Genomic DNA, 27,614 nt, shown 5'->3' with positions numbered 1-27,614 from the left:
AAATAAAAAAAAATCCTCACAGCATGCCAAGCCCAGAAGTGCTGTGAATCAATCATATACATTTGTTTCCATAGCTGCAGTCCTGTAACTTCATGATCACCTATTTTAATGCTGATCTAAAGTGGGAAATGAAAGTAAAGTAAATTTACAGTGATACCCCTTTATTAAAATAAAATATATACTATGGTCACCTATTTTAATGCTGATCTAAAATGGGAAATGTTGAAAGTAAGGTAAATCTAGTGATACCCCTTTATTAAAATATATACTTGTTCATAGAACAACAATTTGATGAGAATGTACATGTAAAACAAACAAGTATGTAAAACAATTATTTCTACGGTATTGTCATTGTCAACTTGAGTTTGCCTGACATGTAGCAGATTAATTACTGTCTGCCCTTGTCAGTACACTACCTTGGCCAACTTGTGCAGATTCTCCAAGCACCAGATATTGTTGTTGCTTATAATTCATTCTTGGCCTTCCTTTGGACCACTCATAGCTGAAAGGATTACTTCTGTGAAAGGGAATTCAGTATAACTACCATTTATCTGAAATTTGTGGTTATACCTTGTGTGTTTTGTATTGACAATATAGTACACTTAACCCTCTACTATCGCACATACTTAAAAACCTGCGTACATTTCTATATTGCACAAAATTACTGCTATTGTGCTCGTCATTCAAAAACTTCCGGGTTATGATGTCATGTGGTAGTTGAGTTTCTCTATATACTTTTAAGAAGAAATAATAGTTCTTTACATATTTCCTCAATCTAATTGTCCACAAAGGATCTTCTGTGATGGCATCTTTTTCAAGTATTTTTCTTTTTACATACCCTAACTGCATGCATTCATTATTCTATTGCTGGTATTGATATCATTACCAGTATTATCACTTTAAAAATGAATTATTACTCACTGGTGGGTTGTACAACAGTTTTCACATGTATCACATTTTAATCTTACTATTAATTCTATAATAATAATAAACTCTGATTGATGAATAATATGAAGCTTATGAAAATTTTTACTGTTATTAAAATTATGGTTTCATATATTTTCTTTCCACAAAACATCATTAACTTTTTTCCTTCAGAAGAACATAAAACTTACTTGTTACAACTGGACTTTCTTTGACAAGCTTCAATAATTTTAATAAAAAGCTGCCATTGATGATCCTTTTGAATTGCATACAGAAATAAACATAAGCAAAGAAACAAAATAGAATAAATAGAAAAAAATACTTTTTTCTAAAATACTTTTTTTCTATTGCATGTAAGAAACTTATTTTGCATTTTTCCTTCAGAATTTTTCTATAACAAATATCTTAAACTGAGATATCACAATTAGACTTCCCTTGATAAGCTTCAATAATTTTCTTTATCTTTTCAGTTTCATACAAAATTTCCTGATGAAATATTTTATCTTCTGTCTCTTCTGTTGAACGAAGTTGATAAAACCATGTAACATTTATTTTCTAAATATGGAAAAGAAAGACTATATATTTAAATATATAAACAAATTTAGGAAAGAAAAAATATAGTAATGTATAGAGATGCGCTGAATAGCAACAAATAAAGTGTGCTCACTGGTGAGTTGTATCAACAAATAAAGTGTGCTCACTGGTGAGTTGTATCGCAGAGAAGTAATAAAATTTTCACGGTATGCGATGTGACCCAATGGTGGGCAAACACTTTGAGGTTGCCATTTCCTTTGGGTATTATCCCAGACAACTCTCTGCTCTTCTCACTTCGCTGGCTTGACCAGCACTAACGTGACAACAATTAATTTGTATTGCAGTGCAGGCAACTTTGCCATGCTGGCAATCGCAGGGAACGTGTTAAATATCAACTGATTACCACTGACTCAATGCCATCTAGTGGTGAGGAGTACCCCCAAGTTCATAATCATAACAAAACACCAACAAAGCAGCAGCAAGTGAAAAATATTGGGCTACACAATCTCCTCCAAACTACAAGTCATAGATTATGCCAAGCAAAATGGCAATAAAGCAGCAGCAGCAAGGGCTTTTTGGCCACCACATACGGAAAATGTCTGGTGACACAGCAATAAGCATTTTATTAATTTTGCTATTATGTTTTATCATGATAGCTCCTATTGTGTTGTTATGATTCTTAAGAAAGTTTTTCCATTTCTTCACTTTTATACTATATGGTACAAAAATTTGGCAAAAAGTGACAATAAAATGACGGCTTGGAGGTCCTAGTGTCAATTTGAATTATTACCATAGGTTCTTCACTTTGGCTATTGTGATTTCAGTTATCGTGCAGTGATAGATGCACCAATTAGGCATTATAGAGTGGAGGGTTGAGTGTAGAAGAAACTGGAACTTTGTTAGACTATGTAGAAAATGTAGCCTACTACACAGATAGAAATAGAAGATCCTGAATTATAAGTAAATCACCTACTGTTTATTACAACCAATACTGTGTTTAATGCTTTACCTAGACATCAATCACCCTAACACCACAACTGTCTGTTCATCAGCTTGCTCACCACCACAGCAACTATCTACCAGCTCACTGAAACACCAATGCACAGCTTCACTTCACACCACGCTATAACTAATAGATGGTTTTCCTAAACCTTTTTTGTCTTTATAACAGTAACAATAAATTTTGAAAGCCCCCGGTATGATCACTGGAATCCTATTGTGTATGTTCTAGGTATAAAACTACTTTTGAAATTATTCAAATAAAAAACTACAAAATTGTGGATTAGAAAGTAATTCATATTTCTTCATTATTATGTCAATATCATGGTATCCCTACTCCTATTATGGAAGTAATGTGGGCAATTCTTCACAAAATGCTGCTAGTATGCACACTCACTATATAAAGGAATGAAAAATTATATAATGGCATAAGGTGGTAAACATGCAATATGAACCCAAACAGTTAAGATCAATCTCATTAATACCAACTCTCTTGTAAACCAGCAATAGCTAAATGATGATAGATGTATTATTAATAACCATGATAAATAGAAGGATTCTGGTGGGATTTAATGCCGAGGCAATACTTACTGAGCAATGCGGCACATCTGATAGATCCCAGTTCCTGCCACAAACACGTTGACACTAAAAAGATACCAGTTCTTGGGGATGATCACTAGGGAGTACCTGTAAGAAGTGAATGCTATCAGAATTCATCCAGTAAATGTGGATCAAATTATACAAGATCAACTCAAAACTGTTTCAATACTGAATTTGCACTTATCCAAGGGGAAACTTGTTGCATGGAACAGCTGAAAAATTCACCTCCAGACACCATGCCACCACACAGTGGACTTTGTTTCACTCCTTAAGCCTTAAGCCAGGGATTTTCAACCTTTTCTCATTAAGAACATCCCGAGTTGTACATAAGACATTGAACAGAATGTTAATTTAGTGACTGACATTAACTCAATATGCAATGGTATAGTATGGCAAAGGATATTAGATCAGCCATCTAAGTACCCATAGAAATATTCTTGTGAACCCCTGGGGATTTGCAAATCTCAGGTTGAGAACCCCTATCTTAAGCAGTTTTAGGCATTTTCTGAAGTTATCCTAAGAGGAGGAGCAGAGAGAGAGAGAGAGAGAAAGATAGGGAATGATTAAAGCAGCTGTTTTACACAATACATTTTCACCAAATAAAAATCAGACAAGATCTTCAGTCTAACCTTGACCAGATGGTGCCAGTGGCAGCCAGAGCAGTTGACTGGGAGGCTGACAATTTCTCAGCCGGCCGAGCCAGATCCCCCAGACCAGCAATCACCAGTCCCTGGGCCAAGACATGCATACAGCATCAGATGACTGCTGATTACAGTCACACACAACCCTACTAATCTGAATGTTTCTTGTGTTGGAGAGAGAGAGAGGATTCTTTACTTGTGTTAATAAAGTTCATAAAGCATGCTACATGTTCTTGAGCCAAACACTACCAGCACTAATGGGTTTCTTAGCCTTTATGATGCAGCACAGATGTACACAGTGTGTCTGGAATATATTTTTTTTATGTAAGAGGGGAGAACTGGCCAAGGGCACCATTAAGAAAAAAAAAAAATAAACAATAAATAAAAAGGGCTTATTTAATTACTAATCCCTTTGCAAGTGAGTAAACAAAAAAAGTAAATAGATAAAATATAAAATCAATAAAATAAATAAATACATAAATAAAATAAATAAAAGGAAAAAAATAAAAAGACGTATTGAAACCTTTCTCTTAAATTGAAGCCATGTAGTTTACAAGATCAGGAGAGCAGTTAGTATGAAAATAGTGGTAAAAGATAGCAAGAGATGCAACATTTTGGTGGCAAAAAAAAAAAAAAAAAAAAAAAAAAAAAAGTCAAAGACAGTCAGTAAGAGGAAACAAGTTGGTAAGATGAAAAGCTCTTGATTATGCCATACCTAATAAAAGTGTGTGAGGGAAAGCCCCCAATACATGTGAAGAGTACTCCATACATGGGCAGATAAGGACCTTGTACAAAGTTAGCAGTTAGGGAAAGGGGGTGAGAAAAAATGGTGATGTCTCAGAACGCCTAACTTCGTAGAAGCTGTTTCAACAAGAAAGATGTGAAGTTTTCAGTTTAGATTATCAATTAAGGACAGACTGAGAATATTCAGTGTAGATGGGGCCAATTGAGTGACATTGAAGAAGAGATAGTCTGGAAGGTTCTGTTAAGTTGATATATTGAGAAATTGATTTTTTGAGGCATTGAACACTACAAAGTTTTCTTTGCCCCAATCAGAAATCTTAGAAAGATCAGAAGTCAGGCATTCTATGGTGTCCCTGCGGGAACTGTTAACTTCCTGAAGGGTTGGTTGTCTCTGAAAAGACGTGGAGAGTGTAGGGTGGTATCATCAGTGTAGGAGTGGATAAGGCAAGAAGTTTGGTTTAAATCATTGATGAATAATAGGAAGAGAGTGGGTGACAGGACAGAATCCTGAGTAAAACCACTATCAATAAGTTTAGAACAGTGGCCATCCTCCACAGCAGCAATAGAACTGTTGGAGAGAAAGCTTTAAAGTTGCAGAGAGAAGGATAGAAATTGTAGGAGAGTAGTTTTGAGATCAAAGCTTTGTGCCAGACTATCAAAAGCTTCTGATGTGTCTAAGGCAACAGCAAGAGTTTCACCAAATCTCAAAAAGAGAATGACCAAGACTCAGTAAGGAAAGTCAGAAGACCACCAGTAGAGTGGCCTTGATGGAAGCCATACTGGCGATCAGATAGAAGATCGTAAAGTGATAGATGTTTAAGTATCTTCCTATTGAGGATATATCAAAGACTTTATACAAGCAAGAAATTAAAGCTATAGGGTGGTAGTTTGAGGGATTAGAATGGTCACCCTTTTTAGGAACAGCCTGAATGCAGGCAAACTTCCAGCAAGCAGGAAAGGTAGAAGTCAATAGACAAAGTTGGAACAGTTTGGCCAGGCAAGGTGCAAGCATGGAAGCACAGGTTTTGAGAAGAATAGGAGGGACCCCATCAGGTTGACAAGCCTACTGAGGCTTTAGGCCAGCTAGGGCAAGGAAAACATCATTGTGGAATGGACATAAAAATGGAAATAAAATGTGAAAATTCAATGATCCATACAAAAACACTTTCTCTGATGGAACAATAATCCTTATTTAACATAATTAATTATATACAAAATTAAAATTAACCTTACAATCTATAAGTCTGGAAAAAAAAAAAAAAAAAAAAAAATATATATATATATATATATATATATATATATATATATATATATATATATATATATATATATATATATATATATATATATATATATATATAAAGCACAGAAAGTAGGTGATCTTATTTTTGTTAGATGTGGACATGAAACAGTATGGCTGTGTCAACCATGTATGGTTCCTGAAACCTTTGTGTATTTGTAGATATATAATAAATAGTTACTAAAACTATACTTCATTGAAATATGACCAAACAATATGTAAACCACCATTCCACTCACTCGCAGGAAAAGCAATGGGTTGACACCATTCACTTCATCTTACAAGAAAATGGTCACAATAGTACATACCCACTTAAAGGATGGTGCCCAGAAGAAGACAGTCTTTGGGCCTATGGAGGAAAAGTTTCAGAGATGAATGTTAGTGTGATAAAACTCATGACAGTGCAATCTACAATAAGGAATGGCATCTGGCTTAACAGGTTTGTGTTGTAACCTCAAACATTATCATGACTGCTTACATGTAGAGAGAACCTAAAATTTGCAAGTTGCTAAGCCATATGGTTATTTCACCTGATGACAGCACTGAACAATAGAAGGGCTGATCATTCAGGAAATGAGAAAATTAGCATAATTGACAACTGTGGGCTAAAGGAAGACTTAATTAAGGAGCACAGCACAGGGCTGAAAGGGTACATAAAGTAGGAATGGACAAATTTAAAACAGTTTCTGAATTTAAAAATCGCTTTCTTGCACCACACTTTGACAAAGACCTACAATAATTACTTGTCATCTTGAAATATTAGATAAGACACTTTACCTTGATGGGGTTCTTGGTTCTCTCAACCTAAAGACTCTTCACATCCTCTAACCAGAAAATACAAGACAACAACAAAGAATCCAGTATAAAAAATGCAAAATGACGAAAAAGCAAATCAACAGTATTAAAACATAACAGGCCCAAATTATGCTTAAAAACTGTGACAGAGGTAGCAGAAACAGTATACTCAGGAAGAGAACTCCAAAAGATTTACACAGGAAGAAAATTCCTAAGATTTATTATCTACATTGGTGGAAAAAAAAAAAAAAAAAAAATAAATAAATAAATAAAAAAAGAAAAAGAAAAAGAAATAATAAATAAATCAATAAAAGTGAGCACAAACATCTGTATTAGTGGTAACGTTTGAGAATTCTTGAGGCATGGAAATGATTTCTACTGGCATCACTAAATTAAAGGAAATCAGACAAATGAAAGTAATGGCCTTTTGAAATTTTCCGTACCAAGATTATGTCAGATCTGAGCAGATCTTTGAATGAGAACAAATCCAATCTAGATAATCTTTCATCATGACAGTCAGAGAAAGGTCTAACTCGTTTGCACTGATCCCAACAAATGTAGACCACCAATAAAGCCAGTACTCCATATGACACTGCCAAAATCAAGTACAGTATGAGGCGAACATGGGTGACAAATGCTTGTAACATGAATGTAGCACATCTCCATACTCTACCTTTAAGTACACTAATTGCTCTATTGCATACTGTACCTGTAAGTACACTATTTGCTACACCATTAGCTTCACCAAACATTCCAACATAATCTAAATTCTTCATAATGAGCAATAGCATGATGGATATTCATCTTCTACAGAACAGCTACTTGCTAGTTTTTATGTCTAGTTTCCTTAATAGTAATTAGGGTTAGGATGGTGCCTGCTAACAGAAGACTTTGGTTTTGGCATATGGGAACTGTTATTAAGAGTGGATGCACCTCCTAAGCTGACACTGTGGCCAGGATTTGAACCCATGTGCTCGAAGACCCTTCAGTCCCTAAAGTGCGCATGGTCCCACTGTACCAAGGCATTCCACAGAATAACTACTGACTTCACTCATCTCTAACAAAACTTGGACTACATAGATAGGATTATGCTCAAACAGATTCCTAAGGTAGTTATGTCTACTTAAAATCTTACTATTTTGACTAAGGAATTATTTCTGGCCCATGAAGGTCTTGAAGAATTTTGTAGTTTAGATAAATTTAATAAATGAGGAAGATCAAATAGACAAACGTGTGATTGGACTCTTCAGTTTTACAATTTAAGAATTAAAAATCCCAGTTGATATGTGAAAGCATACCTAATAAATAAAGTAAAATTACAGTGACACAAATAATGCAACTTTGTAGAAGTATAAAAAACAAGAACAGAGAACAACACAGAGTGGTGCAGGCTTATTCGGACCAGTTAGTGGCTGATTCAGTGTTGCCGACATTGATGTCGTGTGTGTGTTTCCATGACTGAATGTACTTGTATGCATGTGTCTTTTTCAAATACAGCTGCCCGGAAGACATCAAGGAACACATTTAGTATTCAGCATAATGTTTACTTGCTAAGAACATGAGCAAAATGAAATAAACAAATAAAAGAGAATGCACAATGTGAAACAGTCAAGAAATATTTGAATCAGCCACAAATCCAGTTTGAAAGAGGCAAGTTCTGAATAAGCCTGTATTCAATACAGAGCAGCTAAATAAAGCCCCAATATGATGACAGCCAGGGAAAGAAACAGTGCTAGACCTAAACAAATTGGCAACCTCATCATGACACATGGTGAAAAGCCAATCACTGATTGAATCAGTTATCACACAAATTCAAAATACATCAAAATAAAGTAAGCAATCTAATTTCTGAAAACTGACCATTTGATAAGTATTTTCTTTGCAAAATGTTACTTTATATAATAAAAAGATGCAAAACCTCTGGATAGAAAATTACAAAATTTTAAATTCGTTTAGTTTATCTTATGGGGCAGTTGCAGGTGGGGCAAAACTCCTAGATGCATAAAAAAAAAAGTTAGATTTACCTTTGGAGTAGGTCCAGTAGGTCAGGCGGGGGATGACAAGGTGTCGAGGGTTGGAGCATTGGGTGAAACTCAAAATTTACCAAGTTATAAGGTGAGGGAAGGGTAACAATCATGCGAGCCGAGATGCAGTAAACCCTGAATTAATTACCGTGGTGCTGTTGCCAGGGTGGGGATCAAGTGCACAGGGGAGAGAAAAAAAAAAAAAAAAAAAAAAAAATCAGGCGTGGGCATAAAAACATTAAATGGACACGTCAACGAATAAAAAATAACATGAATGATCTAAACATTGGAGTGCAGTTAAAAAAAAAATAAATAAGACCTGCTTCTGCCCGCCCCTGCGCCATGACGTCTGCTTACCTGCCGGGTGATTCCAGAACGGCTGGAACTTGGCTGGCACCAACTTGTCTGCTCTCCTGATCATTGCCCGGTATATCGCGGCCATGGTGGTGTGTTCTGAGGGCTGGGAGACGTGGAGAGATGGTAGAAGAAGCACAGCACACAACTACCCGTCAGTCAAGGCCACACTACCACACAACTGAGCCCTCCCTGCTGCCAGCTGCCTACTGCTTGTTGTTGTGGGCCGAACCGAACACCGCCACGCTGCGCCGAGTACCACACAATTCTCATTTCACCTTATTATTTTTGCTTTATATGTTACTATTTGTGGCTCAGGGAAAGCAATTATTCTTTATTAGAGACAAATAACTCTTGTCGAACATCTTTTTTTTTTTTTTTTTTTAAGCGGTTGATGTTTATAATCGCTCCTTGTTAGTAGAGAGAGAGAGAGAGAGAGAGAGAGAGAGAGAGAGAGAGAGAGAGAGAGAGAGAATCGGGTTGATGAAGGTATGAAAATCATGGGGATGGGGAGGATGGACAAGGAGGGGGTGTGTGGAGAAGAGGAAGAGGCAGGCCTATAATACACATCAAAGGCAGCTTAGCTGTAGCCAATGACAGTTAGGGTACCTACCATGATAAAGAAAAAAAAAAAAAATAAAAATAAATAAATAAATAAAGAATAAATAAAGCCCACTATATTAGCCTTTCTATAATTATAACTTATGGATAGTCTGGTGTAGGTAATAAGAACACTATCCAATCGGCTACCTACTTTCACACGTCAAGAACATCCAGCAGACATTCTGATATATTCTTGCCAGGTTGTGATCCTTACCCTTCATCACCGTGATTCCATGTTCTTAGTTTGGTGACATCTCCATTATTTCCAACTGACTCTGAAGGAAGTTAGTAGTTCTATGCATATTTCCATGATTCCAATAACATATTAATAAGAACTGCATCACTCATAAGAGAGAGAGAGATAAGAGAGAGAGAGAGAGAGAGAGAGAGAGAGAGAGAGAGAGAGAGAGAGAGAGAGAGAGAGAGAGAGAGAGAGAGAGAGAGAGAGAGAGAGAGAGCTATGAAAACCATCTCTGTGATCTCTGAAAGCACACATGATGAGAAAACAAACCGTCTAATAGTATATATAGGTGAGATGCATTGTGTGGTAGCGTCCTTTATCTCTAAGGCGGGTTCACATTAACAGTTTCATTATGTTCGCCTGAAGAGATAATGAGTCGATCAGTAATTTCACACCATAAGCAGATATACAACAATGTAGAGGAACACACACACACACACACACACACACACACACACACACACTAGGTAAATACACCGCGTAGTGTAGTGGTTAGCACGCTCGACTCACAATCGAGAGGGCCGGGTTCGAATCCCGGTAAGCGGCGAGGCAAATGGGCAAGCCTCTTAATGTGTGGCCCCTGTTCACCTAGCAGTAAATAGGTACGGGATGTAACTCGAGATATTGTGGCTTCGCTTTCCCGGTGTGTGGAGTGTGTTGTGGTCTCAGTCCTACCCGAAGATCGGTCTATGAGCTCTGAGCTCGCTTCGTAATGGAGAAGACTGGCTGGTGACCAGCAGACGACCGAGGTGAATCACACACACAGCATTCCCTTATATTCAAGGAAAAACAGGACAACACACTCTCTCTCTCAAAATTACACACACACACTCACACACACACACACACACACACACACACACGGTAGCTCAGTGGTTAGAGCGCTGGCTTCACAAGCCAGAGGACCGGGATTCGATTCCCCGGCCGGGTGGAGATATTTGGGTGTGTCTCCTTTCACGTGTAGCCCCTGTTCACCTAGCAATGAGTAGGTACGGGATGTAAATCGAGTTGTGATCTTGTTGTCCCAGTGTGTGGTGTGTGCCTGGTCTCAGGCCTATCCGAAGATCGGAAATAATGAGCTCTGAGCTCGTTCCGTAGGGTAACGTCTGGCTGTCTCGTCAGAGACTGCAGCAGATCAAACAGTGAAACAGTGAAACACACAGCATTCCCTAATATTCAATGAAAAACAGGACAATTCTCTCTCTCTCTCTCTCTCTCTCTCTCTCTCTCACACACACACACACACATACACAAACGATATAACACGTACAGTAAATCATACTGACAAAAGAGCCAAGAAGGGAAGACAGCTGAAAGCTTCCCCGTCGTGACGTCACGGCCTTGCTCGCTATGTTAATGACGTCACGGCCCTGGTTTGGCTCGGCCTGGCGGGGTTATAATACGTTACGTAAATAATTTTGAAAATGATCCCTCGAAAAATCACCGCTGGACCCAAATGCGTTACTTATTCTGACTTGACACATACTTAAAAAAAAAAAAAAAAAAAAAAAAAAAAATTCCAAACCCCAGTAATATCAATGTCTTTTCAAAAGAACTGCCTTATCAAAGGTTTACTAAATATATGATGTTAAAATGGTAACTTTCTTACTCGGGATCGCGGGATGCAATGGTCGATTGTATTGCCTCAGATCGAGTAACTCATACTTGTCAGGTGTCTGTACTTTTGTTATCCTAACAAAGTAACACGAGTCATGCTGTCAAGAAGATGCACGTTGCTTCACCTTGTCCACACACTCGTTCAACACACATTTTACAAGTGAATAGTGTAAGAATATGCTTTATAATGTGCATGAGTACTATAAGCATTACCAGAAAAAGAGTAGAAAGTTATTTACCGAACATCAGTATAATTCGACGGTTTGCCTCCTCGTTACATTATTCACAGGTAGTGGGTGGAGGTGCCGAGAATAAACTAGATCAGGAAGAGCATCCAAGGAGATGGACGTTTCAAAGTCAATTAAATCTATCTTTAATGATTACATAACGCGTTGAGATGTCAATGTAATAGTTCAACTGCCAAAAAAATGTTTATAATCAATCATCCAATTGCCATGGTGACTGTTGTTGATAACCATACCTAAAACTTCACTGAGAGATCTCTCGTCATTAGTCTTTCAAACCTCTGTATATCTAGATTAATGACGAAAAAGAATGCGCATGTGTTAAAAGTATGTACTATTCCTAGATGACAGACATACAGAGAAGTTGATCATTGTATACCATGTTTGTCTATAGCACTGGGGTGACCTGACAGTTGTTCCTTTCGAAGCCACCGTATTGTGAAGCAAACCAGTTAACACCAATCTAGACACTTTTATACCATCCATGCAACATCCACTCTCCCTAAACTCTCGCTACCACATCCGCTCCCTCTCCTCTCCCTAAACAAACTTCACCACAACTCACTCTCCCCTCTCCTCTCCCTAGACTCTCTCCTCTCCCTTAACTCTCACCACCACAACTCTTCCCCTCTCCTCTCCCTAAACTCTCTCAGCCACAACTCATCCCCTCTCCTCTCCCTAAACTCTCTCAGCCACAACTCTTCTCCTCTCCTCTCCCTAACTCTCAGCCACAACTCTTCCCCTCTCCTCTCCCTTAACTCTCTCAGCCACAACTCTTCCCTCTCCTCTCCCTTAACTCTCCGCCACAACTCTTCCCCTCTCCTCTCACTGAACTGTCCCTCCTCTCCTCTCCCTTAACTCTCTCCACCACAGCTTCTACATGAAATACAAAATATTTGCCCCATTTGATCACATTAACTTTCCCTCCGTCACCTCCCCACCCTCCTCCCCTCCCTTGCCTTACCACAGCGCCATTCCTCCCCCACACACACCTGCCGCGGACTTCCCTGAACACCCCCGCACGACGGCACCTCACTATACGGTTCCCACGGGTCGAGGCAAACACAGAGTAAACAAACTATTGAGTATCTTCCGGGTGGCTGGAAGTGAATGGGGCGGCGGCGGCTCCAACACCACCTCCAGCTCCGCGATAGTACAGGAAGGAAGGGAAGCTTGAAATATGGACCACTTTACAATAAGGAATGAAATATGTATGCTCGTCTAAAAGGAGGAGGGAGGGTTGTTTATGTAATACTGGTAGGTGACACCGTTGTTAGCACCTGTACTCGTGAGAAATATATGATCAAACTTAGAAATGGATGTTGATAATTCGGTACTGCTGTTTCATGTGGTTACCTAATGGGAGGCTAATTGAGTAGTGAAGTCATATTTACGTGTTGTGTAATGTATGAAACTTTACCATGGTGTTGAAAAAATAATAAGAAAAAAGTACACCTGTAACTAAGTACTCTATTGTTTCAAAAGATTTATCAATATCTATAACACACACAAACCAAATAGGTGACTGTCAAAACTCCATCAATAACGAATCCTGTGGACAAACATACTCCTTGAAGAGGAAGAAGAAGAAAAAAAAAGATAGATATTCTAGTATATGAGTATTTCATACACTAAAGGAAGGTACGAGTAGAAAATACAGAAAGCTATAGAAGCCTATATCAAAGTAAGAAGGTGTACAGTACGTGGATGAATAAGATTGCGAAAATAAACAAAGATAAGTAAATGAATTAGTAAGAAAACTGAATGAATTAAAGGCGGCAAAGTCATGTGAATAATTCAGCGCTAATACTCTATAGGACTAGTTAATGAACAACATGAACATTGTCATCAAACTGAATAGATAAATGACAAAGCTTCATAAATATCTGATTAAGTAGGCGAAGGATTTATGCAAGAATAAAAATGCCGACAACAGATAACTTTCGTTTCATATAATATATGTAATGGTCATGATTATGAATATCAAACTAAATAAAAACTGTCAAAACAACCACCTACATAACAACAAGCACCTCCATAACTTGACTGAAGCGGATGGTGACCCCACACAGCCTTAGCTTACCAGGGAAGTGATCACGTGGACATGAATATTAAGTTTATTTGAGTGAATCAAGGACACTACAGGTTGACAGGGCATTACAAGCATTAGGGACATTAGAGACGCCCACCCACGGCAGGGACGGGCGAGCGGCGGTCCCCCAGCACACGGGGCGGGGAGACGGGAAGTTAGGCGTGCTGGGGAGGTTATGTCAGTGTAAGTGGAAAAAAGTTTTTACAAAAAATACCTTAACGCTACGATCCAGGTTTTGGCAATGCTGTAGATACAAAAATAAGAGCTTTGAAAGTCGGCTAATTCTCAGGCACGGTCAGACTCACCCTCGGCTTGCTGGAGTATTTGGGCAAGCGAGCACTTCCCTGATGCTGCCACGCCCCGCCGAGCACCGGCCGCTGAGATGACGTGCAGGCGCCGCTGCCTATGCTCGGCGCAGCGGGGTAGGAACGCCATCGCTCACCACACTCACAATTACTGGAGTTTTGAGTACATTTATATGTATGGAATAAGCTTGGATGAAAAACTCTCAGGTAAAAAAAACACTTCCAATAACTTTCTGTCGGAGAACGCACCGAGAAAGAGCCTTGAGAGGATGAGAGAAAATAAAATTTACACGAGTGGAGGCAACCAGGAGGCGGAGGATGGGTGTCGCTGGCACAATGGTTAGGCTTCAGAAGCTCCGACACCTGACACTCCGACTCGTTTCTCGGCGGGGAGTTGCTGCCTCAGATGGAACTCAAAGGGTTTTATCTCACATACGAGACACATAGATCTGAATGCCAGCGTATTGATGGTAAGTCTTGTGAGGGATTGAAAGGCATCACGGCAGCAAACACCAGGATCTGCTGCACCTCACTGCCTCGCATTGGCCGACTAGTCACCTTATTGCTATGCGAAGACACTTAGGAGAATTGGAAGATCTGCATCATTCATCCAGGAAGACAAAGGCAGCCGTGGGCAGTCTGCACCAGGTAGAGGATCCTCACCGGCAGCCAGGAACACATTCACCATCCTGATTTACTCTTCAGTATCATAAATCACACACCAGCATCTAATTACAACAGGAGGCACTTGGGTCTTATCACCAGCCTACAGTAACGCCTGACGCACGCTGGGTTCCTGAACTAACGGGCGGTGGCTGGCCCTCGCTCCTGCCGCGACCGCGAAAGTAGCTTGAGTGTTCATGAAGGCTTTTATTTTCAAGGACTTGCCTCACGCTGCACGTTCTATACTACAAACTGTAGGCAAGCTCTATATTTAGAGCTGGATGAAACACTAACCTGAAGATGTGAATGAGGGATTCATTCATGGGATCTAGAGCTTCAAACATAATGTGTTTTGAAAGCTGTTCGTCATGAAATTGATTGTTGGAATGGATTAATTAAGGCTGCGAGGACGGTATCTGTGAATTAATGAGCCCAAAAGAACTAGAAAAATATTAGAATACAATACATAACGATGTATTGAGGGAAGCGTCGTGCTGCGTTCCTCGGCGGTCACGCGTCGCTCGTGAACACTTAACGCTCACAAGAGAGAGAGAGAGAGAGAGAGAGAGAGAGAGAGAGAGAGAGAGAGAGAGAGAGAGAGAGAGAGAGTCGTTTTCTAAATCCAGATGGAGTCAAATGTCTTATCTTTTGAAACGTTACCCACAATATAATATAAAGGATATTTTCTATCCGTCGTATTCTATGTATGCGTTCCCTTCTTTTTCTTTTCTTCCTAAGGATTTTTCGTCCTTAGAAAAGGGGGAGTGGCGCCCCCTTGTGGTGCCGCAGCTGCTGATTGAAGTTGGCCGCCGCCGCCGCCGCCGTGTACTGCGTTGGGTAGTGGAAGGTCTTCATGCTCTCCATGGGGAAGTGTTGGCCGCTCATCAGCATCTCGCTGCCGCCCATCATGGTGCTGAGGAGAGGCAGGGCACGGGTAAGCATTGTAAGTACCTCACTAACTCACTAACTCATTCAATCACTCACTCCAATACAACACCTCTTAATATCCATATACTTGCAAACCTTGAGTTCGTTAGCGACTCTTGCTTTCCTTCCATCAATTTATAGTTAATATGAAAAAAATATCGATGCATCTGATCAGTTTAATTCAGTCACGTGTACCAACTACATTTTTTCGCTCATGCACTCATTCTCCCACACACTCACTCAGTTATCTATTCACTCAGCCTTTCACTATCCCTCACACTCCAAACTTTGCCTCCTTGCACCACCAACACAGACTCCATTATTGAGTCACTACATCACTCACGCACACTCATTTCTTCTTCATCTCATCCACTCACTCACTTATCCATGACGCTCAACATATCCGTGAGTTTTAGTTTATTCGTTAAGTTTATGTAATTAGTATTCATTTGTATATTTCCGTCTATGTTACTCTTTTCTTAGATAATCGTGATTGGTTTAATACACATACTTTTCTTATACTATAATTATAATTATCATCATCATCATTTATCACCATCACCAGTCATTCAATTTAGCGTCCATATTTTTCCTTACATAAGCGTCATCATATGTCGCGGTAGTATAATACAAGATGCGCATTCACCATCATCATCATCTCTATCACCACAATTGGGGGCCGCCGTGGTACAGTGGAACCATGCGTGCTTTGGGGTCCGAGGGGTCTCCAAGCGCACGGGTTCGAATCCTGTCCACGGTCCGAGTGTAGGTTGGGCTTCCTCACTCGGGGCAACGGTTTCCTAGCGGGTGGGCTTTGAGATAGGAGGTACCCAAAAAAGTATCCCATTTAGCCCATAAATTCCCGTGAAAAGTCCACATGGTATAAATAAAAAAAATTTCCTTCCCTTACGCTCGCACCACCAACCATGGTCTAAATATCATGCAATCACAATTAACAATAACACGTGTTCCACCAGCGACCTTCCTACAGCGTGGGAACCTAATCTAACCAGCAACAAACGCGTCTTAAACGAAACATGGACACCTAACCTAACCTAACCCAATATGAATAAATATTTCACCTGCATCTTTCCTGGAACTTGAGAACCCAATCTACCAAACCAAACCTAAGAAGTGTTTCACCATTGTTCTTCCTGCAGCGTGGGAGTCTCGTGTGTGTGTGTGTTTCACTGTTTGATCTGCTGCAGTCTCTGACAAGACAGCCAGACGTTACCATACGGAACGAGCTCAGAGCTCATTATTTCCGATCTTCGGATAGGTCTGAGACCAGGCACACACCACACACCGGGACAACAAGGTCACAACTCCTCGATTTATATCCCGTACCTACTCACTGCTAGGTGAACAGGGGCTACACGTGAAAGGAGACACACCCAAATATCTCCACCCGGCCGGGGAATCGAACCCCGGTCCTCTGGCTTGTGAAGCCAGCGCTCTAACCACTGAGCTACCGTGTGTGTGTGTGTGTGTGTGTGTGTGTGTTCCTGGGCGTGCGTTGCTGTCAGTGGAGAGCGTCAGGGAGGGAGGTGGTGCTGGCTGCCTTCAAGCCCAGCCCCCTTTCGCCTTACACGGTATTTGCAATGACGTAGAGAGAAGCCTGACTGGGTATGAAGTCCCATGCCGTCGATACCACGCCTTCTCCGCTCTGTGTGTGTGTGTGTGTGTGTGTGTGTGTGTGTGTGTGTGTGTGTGTGTGTGTGTGTGTGTGTGTATTCAAATCTATAGCACAGTAGAGATTAGATGGGGCTTAAGATTGCGGTCTTTCGTGCTTTAGTTAATCTTCTCCAAGCAGATAATACGTACTGGGCGTAATTTAAGTCTTACACTGAAACAGGAACGGAGGACTGGTGCTCTTGTGTGTGTGTGTGTGTGTGTGTGTGTGTGTGTGTGTGTGTGTGGTCCCAGTAGAGCAGCGGGCTAACAGTCTTGCCCTCCTGTGAGTGTGTGAGCGCGGACCTTGCTATACAGGAGACCAAAAATTATCCACGCTACTCCATGAAAGGTGATAAACAAGAGAGGTACACACACACACACACACACACACACACACACACACACACACACACACACACACACACACACACACACACACACACACACACACACACAATCATCGTCTTTTTTACATTCTATCTATCAGTAAAAGTATAAAAATCTCCATTAATATCAATCTCGAGTAGAAAGAAATCAAGTTAATAATTAATTCTTTATAATATCCGATTTTTTTTTTCTCGTAGCTGAAGGTTGTAAGTTCCCTCATAGCGGCATCTTCAGCTAGTCAGGCGTTCATCCCCCAATGCTTCCGATCATAAGCAACACACGCTGACTCTTGCCTCTGCCCTACCTGTTAGAAGTTCCCTTGCAAAAAACTAGTGGCTTTTATGTATCACTCGCTGCATTACGTCAGTTAAGTTGATGGTAAATAGCCGAAATATGACGATGTCTGAACGTAATGGAAGAGATGCAGTTTCATAATCTTCTGTCTTATTCATCTATTTATCTTTTCAAGTAGCTACTATAGTATTTACGATATTATATCCCCTGCATGAAAGTTGTAATAAAAAAGCTGCCTGAATCCGACAAAAGAGAGGCAGGTACGTACAGCTTTCATGTACAAACATCAACGTCAAACGCAAATGGCATTTTTTTCATTATTTTTATTAGTTCTAAGGCTATTTTCTTCACGCAAGCACGCACGCACGCACACACACACACACACACACACACACACACACACACAAGATACACAAATACATATATAAAACACAAGGAATTTCAATGGGCAGTGCTTGAGTTCGGATAAGTCGGGTTTTTCTGATGAGTAGGATCGGTCTCTCCAAAATTAGTCCGACTTTGCGAGGATTTACAGCACATAAAAATAAATAGATAAATAAATAAATAATATAAATCTGAGAAAATAACACTCGCAAGATTCAGCACACCTGAGTAGAGAGCGAAAGAGGGAAGGACTCACCTGTAATTGTCGTAGGGAATGTGATGCGCGTGGTGATGTGCTCCCCAGGCATCACCTGTCTTAGCGTGCAGCGGTGCCCAGGAGGCTTCCCCGTGGTGCCCCGCGGAGGTGGTGAGGCTGTTAGAGGCGGAGTAGTCTGCGGCAGAGGTAGCGTGGCCCCCGAGAAGTCCCGCGCCCGCACCTGAGCCTCCTGAAGGGGAATGGTAGTATTGGTGGACGAGTGATGGTAAGGAGGGAAGGAGAAATAGAAATTGACACACACACACACACACACACACACACACACACACACACACACACACACACACACACACACACACACACACACACACACACACACACACACACACACACACACACACACACACACACACACACTACAGAATAAAAGAAAACGCATCATAAGAAGGAAGAATTCTGGAAGCAGCGGGTTTCTTGATAACACATCTGATACATCAAAAAGAAGAATAAAACTGAAAATGTAGAAAAAAAAACAGTAGAGAAAATATAAATAGTAATAATTCTAATGCAAAATTCTTTTATGCTCAAGACTTCTCAGAATTAGTCTCTTCTATCACTTTTGTTCAGGCCGTCAGTGGCCAGCCTCCTCGTGCCTCCTGTAAACATATTATTGTGCTGGCGAGCGCTGGGAGAGTGGCAAATGCTTTTACTTCATAAATATATAGTTGCATAAATAGATAAACAAATAAATAAATAAATATATACATACATGGATATACGAATGAATGAGTGAGTGAATGAATAAGTGAATAAATGAATAAATTATTGAATAAATTGTAAATAAATAGATACAAACAAACAGATATGATTTACGATTAGCTTTACAGAGTGAGGATGCGGGAGAGAGGAGGGAGGGAGGCATGGAGGAGAGGGTGGACAGGATGGAGGCTCACCGGTCTGCAGCAGGGAGGTGTGGGCGGCGGGGGGGAAGATGGAAGAAGGGGCGTTGTTTGAGGTGGACAGCATGGACATCATCTGGGTCTGCAGGTTGGTCTGTGCTGCGCCGCTCTGGTGCAGGTTGGCGGCCTGCAGACTGCCATCCGCCATGCCGCCGCTGCCGCCAGTCACCCCGCTGCCACCACCGCTGCCTACCGCCGCCGCAGCCACCTGCTGGTTCATGAGTGCCGCCCTGGACCACGCGCTCGCTTCACCTGGGGGAGGGGCGGGGCGGAGCGGGGCATCTCATTGTTAGTCTTAAGGAAACTGACACTAAGAAGCACCGTGATAGTTTTGTTGGTATATTACAAAAAATAAAGAAAGTTAGGCTCGTAAGTTAATCTCACCGTGGGCTTGGTGGGCGGCTGCGGCTGCGGCGTGGGCGTGGTGATCATGGTGAGTGTAGTGCTGTGCGGCGGCGCCCATGGTGGTGGAGGCGGTTGTAGTGGATGAGGTGATGGGCGCGGGAGCAGTGGCTGGCGGGTGGAGCGTGGGCGGGAGGCTGCCGGGATAGCTGGTGGTGCTCATGGCGAGGGCGTTGAGTGCCGTCACGCCCATCCCCTGCCCAGTCATCTGCTTCCGCCATCGAGCCCGCCTGTTGCTGAACCACACCTGGGGAGGGACAACGGGGTGATGCCTGGGGGGACTGAGCCACGATGCCTGGGGAAATGACCGGCTGGGACACGCACAAGTGAAACATGTGACGCGTGGCCTTCCACTACACACGTGCAACGCCTAGAATAGCTTTTAAGATACCTCCACCACATCAATTGTCAAATAAATACCAATGCCATACAGGGAAATAAAACTAAATGTATTTCAACAAGTAAAGGAATACATACAATACAATACCAAGTACCGCCTTACCTGTACTCGTGCCTCCGTCAACTTGGTCCTTTGCGCCAGCTCCTCCCTCGTGTACACGTCGGGGTACTGTGTCCTCTCGAAGGCCCTCTCCAGCTCCTCCAGCTGCTCGGCGGTGAAGGTGGTCCTCGCGCGCCGCTGCTTCCTCTTGATGGGGATGCCAGGCTCGCTCTCGGTGTCACTGTCGGAGATGGAGCCGCCGCCCCCTGCAGGAGAGATCGACACGAGCCGCTCAGCATCTGTGGCAGTGGCGAAAACAACGGGACATAAGACACTCCGCGCATGCACCAGGACGCTACAGCTTTAGACACATCGGCGGAAAAATAACATGAAGGGCAAAGGTGTGAGGGAGTGTGGGGTGTGTGAGTGCGAGGCTCCTGAGGTCTGGAGGCGGACCTTGGAGCAGCGGGAGGTTAGTGGAGTTGGTATGCTGGTGAAAGTCTGCGTCCGTGATGAGGAATATGTTTGAGAAGCGGTGGTGGAGAGGCAGTGCGGTAAGCAAGCGGACAGGAATGTCTGAGAAGCATAAACAAGACATAAGCATCAGATTGAAAACTACCTTATATTTCTACAAGCGAAGGTTAATTCTCTAAAATTTCCTTGTGTGTGTGTGTGTGTGTGTGTGTGTGTGTGTGTGTGTGTGTGTGTGTGTGTGTGTGTGTGTGTGTGTGTGTGTGTGTGTGTGTGTGTAGTGAGCCCAACACACTCAGACATGCATCAATACACAATACATATTTACAGCTTCACACAGAACACATCTTTACTTCCACTCTTCGCTCATCGTCTGGATGAAGCAAAAAGTTATTGTCCTCCCACGGTCATCTCCTAAGAGTGGCACCCAACTCTACCACGTCCAAACCTTTACGTATTCCACACGCAAGCGGAGAGCATTAGCATGGTGGGCTCGTTGGCCAGGTCATCCGGGCGGTGGGCCATGCACCCTTGCGCCGCCCGGCCTTACCTAGCGGTACTGGAGTGGCCCGCCGCCCCTGCACCTTTCAGGCCTTTGGTTAGCTCAAGTATAAACCGAGAAGTATTGAAGACCTTAGTTATTATGATTCTCAACAGCGGTGTGAACTATACAATTCATGAACTAACTAAATTCACTATAGTACATTTTCAGTATTCGGGTGTTCAAATGTTAAACGAAATCATTGCCGCCACCCGTACCACCATCTCTGTTACCACCACTACTCTACAGTTCATCAGTGATAATGGTGAGCAGTATCATCGACTCCGCCATCGCCATCACCATCACTAATAACACAACCACCATATACTCATAATCGTAACATAAACACTACTACTACTACTACTACAATAATCACCACCACCTTAAAGAACATCAACAACTATCAAAAGAAAAGGAATGGTTGGATGGTCGGTTAGTGGAAGAGAAGAAAGATTCGATAAGAGGTTGTGGTAGTAATGGTTGTGGTAGTAGTAATAGTAGTGGTATTATTATCATTGTTATTATCATTATTATCATTACCATTATTATCATTAGTAGTGGTAGTAGTGGAAGAGACAAGGTGAATGAGTGAGCTAAACATAATTTTTAAAGAAAACGTAAGCTTTTTCATTATTTTCCTTGTTTTTTCCCGGCCAAGGTGTCTCTGGAAGGCGTGTCTATGCATGTGTTACGGCGTGTCTGTGGAGGTCGCCGTCAGGAGGCTAAGTTGTAGGAGCGAGTGGGAAGAGGTGTTTTAAACATTTCCACAAGTAAACTTTGCTGGAACAACGTGTGCCTGCAGATGCTTGTCAGAATACATTTGGTTCTCTATCTGTCTCTCTGTCTGTCTGTCTGTCTGTCTGTCTGTCTGTCTGTCTGTCTCTCTCTCTCTCTCTCTCTCTCTCTCTCTGCCTGGCCCTCTCCTTGCACACGCAGGTAACAAATGGACGCTGCATAAATTATATTGCAATACATTAGTTGCAATTGGTCTGTAATAAGCGTGTCAATATCACCAGCACGTCCAGCCCCGCGCGACTCACCGACAACAAAACGAGTCATTTGGGCCCCGCGCCTGGCCAAGGAGCCTACCAGGCACATCTCATAAGGGCGGCAGGCAGGCAGCCTCTACATGTGAGTCGAGTCCTAACGAAGAATGTGTTTATTAGCATCTTCTTGCCTCTGGTGGATCATTTATAACAATGGCGGCGGGTCGCCTCCCCGTTGTTTCGTAATGGCGCTCTCCGGGCCGCGCCAGTGGTACCAACGCACCTCCCGCACCCAGAGGAATTAACAACATCTTGATCAGCATTTTCTATTCCACCCTCTAAAAGTTTTTGGGCACACTTTGAGCAGGGCGCTGCGGCGAGGCACATTGCTGCCTTGGAAATTTTAGGAAAAACTGAATTGAAAAATTAAAGATACTTACATCCATTCTGTTTTGGCACACGGACATTGGTAACGGCGAGCCGCCAGATCATAATATCTCTAGAATACATTGAATTTTATTTCGATTTCAGCGGCGCGGAGTGGCGCGCCGGCAGCAGGGCGGCGTCTACTGCGACATTGCATTTATTGGATGAATTCAGGCTCCACGACAGAAAGCTGAGAGCGGGTGTGGGTGTCTGCGGCGTGAAGCAGGGTTAAGGGGGGTGGGGAGGACGAGGAGAGAGAGTGTGCGCTGGTCCACTCACGCCGCAAGAGTATTGTTCCAGGGAAGTGTCATACGGCCATTAATCATTCGGCCACACACGTCTCAGCGCTCCAGCAGGTGAAGGTCGTGGCGGGAGGAGAGAGGCTGGACCGAGCATTGCAGACATAAAGAAAAGAAAAAGAGAAAAATGATTCCCACGCAAATATATACAAGCTCTGACATGACAGGTTCATATCTATAGTTTTTTTTCTTTTGAACGTAAATTGATGACGTAACAAATCCTTGACGATGACTTAATAAATCTATGTACGATTTATCCATGTGAAGAGAGTTAAGTGGTGCAGCTGAAAGAAAGAGTGGAAGGGGAAGGACACAGTGTGATACAAAGGCTTTTCGAATGTTGCTGATTGGATGAACATAAACACACACTCTCTCTATCTCTCTCTCGAAAAAAAACCTTATTAATTGATTTACGTAAATTACATCAGAGAAAAAATGCATAAGTGATATACAAACTAAAAAATACGTAAGTAAGATGTATAATCAATAACAACCATGATAAGAGTAGTCTTAAAGAAATCAGAAGAAACAGCATTTAGAAAAGAAAGAAAACACACACACACACACACACACACACACACACACACACACACACACACACACACACGCCCGGTAGCTCAGTGGTTAGAGCGCTGGCTTCACAAGCCAGAGGACCGGGGTTCGATTCCCCGGCCTGGGTGGAGATATTTGGGTGTATCTTCTTTCACGTGTAGCCCCTGTTCACCTAGCAGTGAGTAGGTACGAGATGTAAATCGAGGAGTTGTGACCTTGTTGTTCCGGTGTGTGGTGTGTGCCTGGTCTCAGGCCTATCCGAAGATCGGAAATAATGAGCTCTGAGCTCGTTCCGTAGGGTAACGTCTGGCTGTCTCGTCAGAGACTGCAGCAGGTGAAACAGTGAAACACACACACACACACACACACACACACACACACACACACACACACACACACACACACACACACACACCCGATGTTGCAAGAAAACCTCGTCAGTTGGAAGCATAAACAATGACAGCCTTGAGTCTCGTTGCCTTTCAAATGAAGACTGACTGGTGGTAACCCTGTTGCATTAAGATCAGACGTCTTTGGTCGGGTCGGCGCAGTCAGAGGTCACCACGGATAACTAACACCACCACCTTTTACCGAGCGGAGAAAAACAATACGTCCTCTTAACTGCAATGCCCATGTAACCCCGTTGCAGCGATACCTCAACTCACTCGCTACTACAGACAGTTTTCATATCTCGTAAAAATGATCATTGTTAAGTAGAATAAGGTGCGAAAAAGCTGTAATTCTCAAACATAGTAGATGAATGAAAGACTCTGTAATCATGTTGTTAGTGCCGAGTCATTTGGGAGCTTTAAAAGAAGAATCGACACATCTGTTTATGGATGAGGATGATAGGCGGGAATAAGTACAGGCATATTTCATACACTGACTGTCACGTGTATGTCTGAAAGCTTCTTACAAATTACTTTATTTTCTCATGTTTTTATTGTTATATTGGATGATCAACTAGAGATAAAGACTTTCTAGATTTCAAGACTCTATCGATGTTGGTCAAAGTATATCAAGTAAAGTTATTATAAAAGTGATTGAGTAACAAGGAATACTCTCGAAGACTTCCACTATAATGAATGTATAATCTTAAATCTAACATCCTTTAAAGGTATACAAAACAGAATAAAACTTATGTCGTGGCAATGAAAAAGTTAAAACAATAAAAAATGTTCACTTGTATAGAAATGATTTTGGATTTGTACTTGTGATGCGTTGAAATCTTTTTGTATATGTTTGGACAGGTGCTATATGCCGCGTACAAATCACCACGCACTAGTGAACCTTGTAGTGTTTGATATCAGGTTCTTAGGCTTTTGATGTCCTGAGCGCCAGTCAGTACAAACACACAGATAACCAGGAAATGAAAACAATCCAGAGCCTGCAGCTTTGTCACAGATGATGCGAAGAAGAAGAAGAAGAAGAAGAAGAAGAAGAAGAAGAAGAAGAAGAAGAAGAAGAAGCAACGAAGAAAAAGGTGGTGAAAGTGAAAAAGAAAAAAGAAAACTATAACATCTTTCTATAAAAAAAAAATAACACGAAAATAGTATAAATGATGACACACACACACACACACACACACACACACACACACACACACACACACACACACACACACACACACACACACACACACACACACACACACACACAGAGACTAGACAACATGCGGGCAGTTTAGTGATTAAGTGAGACAATAAATACCCAAATACCTGTTGTGGATTCCGACCCTTCTCCTTCCTTTGCTGGTGCGTTAGTTGTCGAAGCAAAGAGGAGGAGGAGGAGGAGGAGGAGGAGGAGGAGGAGGAGGAGGAGGACTGGCTACAAAGAGATAATGAGGAAAAATAGCGTGTACGGTGACCTATAGTAGAGAGTCTTGCTATTGTACCTTGATTAGTTGGTCTGTCATCGCCCCTGTAACCTGTCATTTCTCTCTCTCTCTCTCTCTCTCTCTCTTGCCTTTCGATCTGTTCAGTTTGTGTTATTATTTTTTTTCTGTTTGTTTGTTGTTTTTGTTATTGTTGTTGTTGTTGTTATTTCTTTGTTGTTTGTTTATATTTCTACTTCTTAACCTACTAGTCCTCCTTTTCGTCTCCTTATTTTCTGTTCAGTTTCTCCTTTCCTTTTCCACTTTTCGTATTGTTTTGTTCTGTATTTTCCCTCTTCACCTACTTTATTATTTTTTTGTTTAGCCTTCTCCATATTTTTTTGTTTTCTCTTTTTTTCTTATCTTTTGTATCCTTTCATTTTCTGCTTCCTTCATCCTCCTCATCTTCTCTCACTTATTTCCCTATCCTTCATTCCCTTTCTCTCTCTCTCTCTCTCTCTCTCTCTCTCTCTCTCTCTCACACACACACACACACACACACACACACACACACACACACACACACACACACACACACACACCTCCTTTGTCTCTTCTCCTCTTCATTCGATTTTCCTTTTCTATCTTATCGTCTCATCTGCGTTTCGTCTCCAATCCGCTCTTTTCTTCTATTCTATCCTCTAAATTCGCTTTTTCCTCTTCAGCATTTTTGTCTTCATCTCCGTCTCTTCTCTCCTCCATCCCTTTTTCCTTTTCACTCCTCTCCCTCTCCATATCTCCTCCCTCTTCTAACCGCCTCTTTCTCCTCTTCTCTTCACTGTCCCCCAAAGGCCCCGCCCTGGACATAAGAGGAGAATACTGTGGTCTTCAACCCGGAATCGAAGAGAAAATAGATTAGTGTCTGGACAACAAGACGTCGGGGGTGAGTCTGTAAGTGGTTCTTGAAGGTTTTCTGTGCTGTAACCTGTAACTTTTTCTTCCCAACGAGAACTAGTCTGTGAGCCTCGCCAGTGAATACTCGCTATTGAGTGTCGATTCGTTTTCTTCGCTGTGGTAAAAGAGAGGTCGAATACAACAGTCGATTTCTTTTAAGTACCACCACCACCACCCATGTTGATCACAAGTGCGAGTGTTGGATGATAGAAACTCATGCTCTCGTTGTCTTTTTTTCCTCTCCTTCTTCTTTTTCTTTGTTCCTACTCGCTTTTCCTTCTTACACTGGGACTGACTGGAAATTAACAGAAGTGAGTGGGCATCAAAAAGTTAATGAAGATAATAACGGTGCGAGAGAAAGAGAGAGAGAGAGAAAAAAAAGAAGTTATAATACGCAGGTTACGTTTCAATTACAATGTAATGTAATGTAACGTTAATGTTTCCAGTTTCACTCAGCATGTGGTGTGTCGTGTCGCCTTTCACTTTAGCTATTAATATTATTATTATTGTTACCATTATTGTTATTATTAATATTGTTTTTATTAGTATTATGATGATGATGATGATGATCATTATTATTATCATTATTATTATTATTATTATTACTATTATTATTATTAATAATATTATTATTACTATTATCATTATTATTATTATTATTATTATTATTATTATTATTATCATTGTCATCATCATCATTGTCATCATTATTATGATCATACAGCTCCATAGGTGGTAAATACAGCTAGTGGCAGGAAAACAGCTTATATGATTGAAAAGTGGTGTGTGTGTGTGTGTGTGTGTGTGTGTGTGTGTGATGTGTGTGTGTGTGTGTGTGTGTGTGTGTGTGTGTGTGTGTGTGTGTGTGTGTGTGTGTGTGTGTGTGTGTAGGTGGGTAGGTACAAGTGGTGAGCATCAGGTGGAGCGGTGGAGAGCGTGGATTACATGGTCATTGGCGGTGGAGGGTCGTGGGAGAGGATGGGTGGCCGTGGACGTGTACGAGCATAGCAGAGAGAGAAAGAGAGACCGAGACACAGGCAGAGAAAGAGAGAGAAAAAAGTAGGTAGTGAGTGGAAGCGGCACTGGTCCGAGGGCGTGGGTGGCAGCCGTGGGTGGCGGGGTGCGGGCGGGGGAGGCGCTGGCCACTATTAGCACCACACCGTGTTCGACATCACGCACATAATGGATTTCTTCACCACCCGCCTCCC

The 27,614-nt window shown here is 41.7% G+C and overlaps 2 protein-coding genes across 2 annotated transcripts in view; both read right to left on the bottom strand.

Annotated features, from left to right (window-relative positions):
• Window positions 1–238: 238 nt before the first annotated feature.
• On the bottom strand, window positions 239–14,147 carry LOC123514733 (mitochondrial pyruvate carrier 4-like). Its single transcript, XM_045272816.1, has 6 exons — window positions 14,019–14,147; window positions 8,919–9,161; window positions 6,051–6,091; window positions 3,687–3,787; window positions 3,049–3,144; window positions 239–502 (listed from the first exon to the last, which is right to left on the bottom strand). Exons 2-6 carry the CDS (start codon window positions 9,001–9,003, stop codon window positions 385–387), a joined length of 441 nt encoding a protein of 146 aa, XP_045128751.1. The 5' UTR covers window positions 9,004–9,161; window positions 14,019–14,147; the 3' UTR covers window positions 239–384.
• Window positions 13,725–27,614, bottom strand: part of LOC123514732 (protein gooseberry-neuro-like) — a 112,401-nt gene continuing 98,511 nt past the window's right edge. The window contains exons 4-8 of the mRNA XM_045272815.1: window positions 20,428–20,663; window positions 19,908–20,172; window positions 19,518–19,775; window positions 18,604–18,793; window positions 13,725–15,594 (exon numbers count right to left, since the gene is read on the bottom strand). Coding sequence (XP_045128750.1) covers window positions 15,432–15,594; window positions 18,604–18,793; window positions 19,518–19,775; window positions 19,908–20,172; window positions 20,428–20,663 — 1,112 coding nt within the window. The 3' untranslated portion in view covers window positions 13,725–15,431. The remainder of the gene's footprint in view (window positions 15,595–18,603; window positions 18,794–19,517; window positions 19,776–19,907; window positions 20,173–20,427; window positions 20,664–27,614) is intronic.

This window comes from Portunus trituberculatus, chromosome 38 (assembly GCF_017591435.1).
Source record: "Portunus trituberculatus isolate SZX2019 chromosome 38, ASM1759143v1, whole genome shotgun sequence".
NCBI lineage: Eukaryota > Metazoa > Arthropoda > Malacostraca > Decapoda > Portunidae > Portunus > Portunus trituberculatus.
Note: the sequence above shows the minus strand (reverse complement) of the source record. Positions and strands in the feature narration are given on the sequence as shown.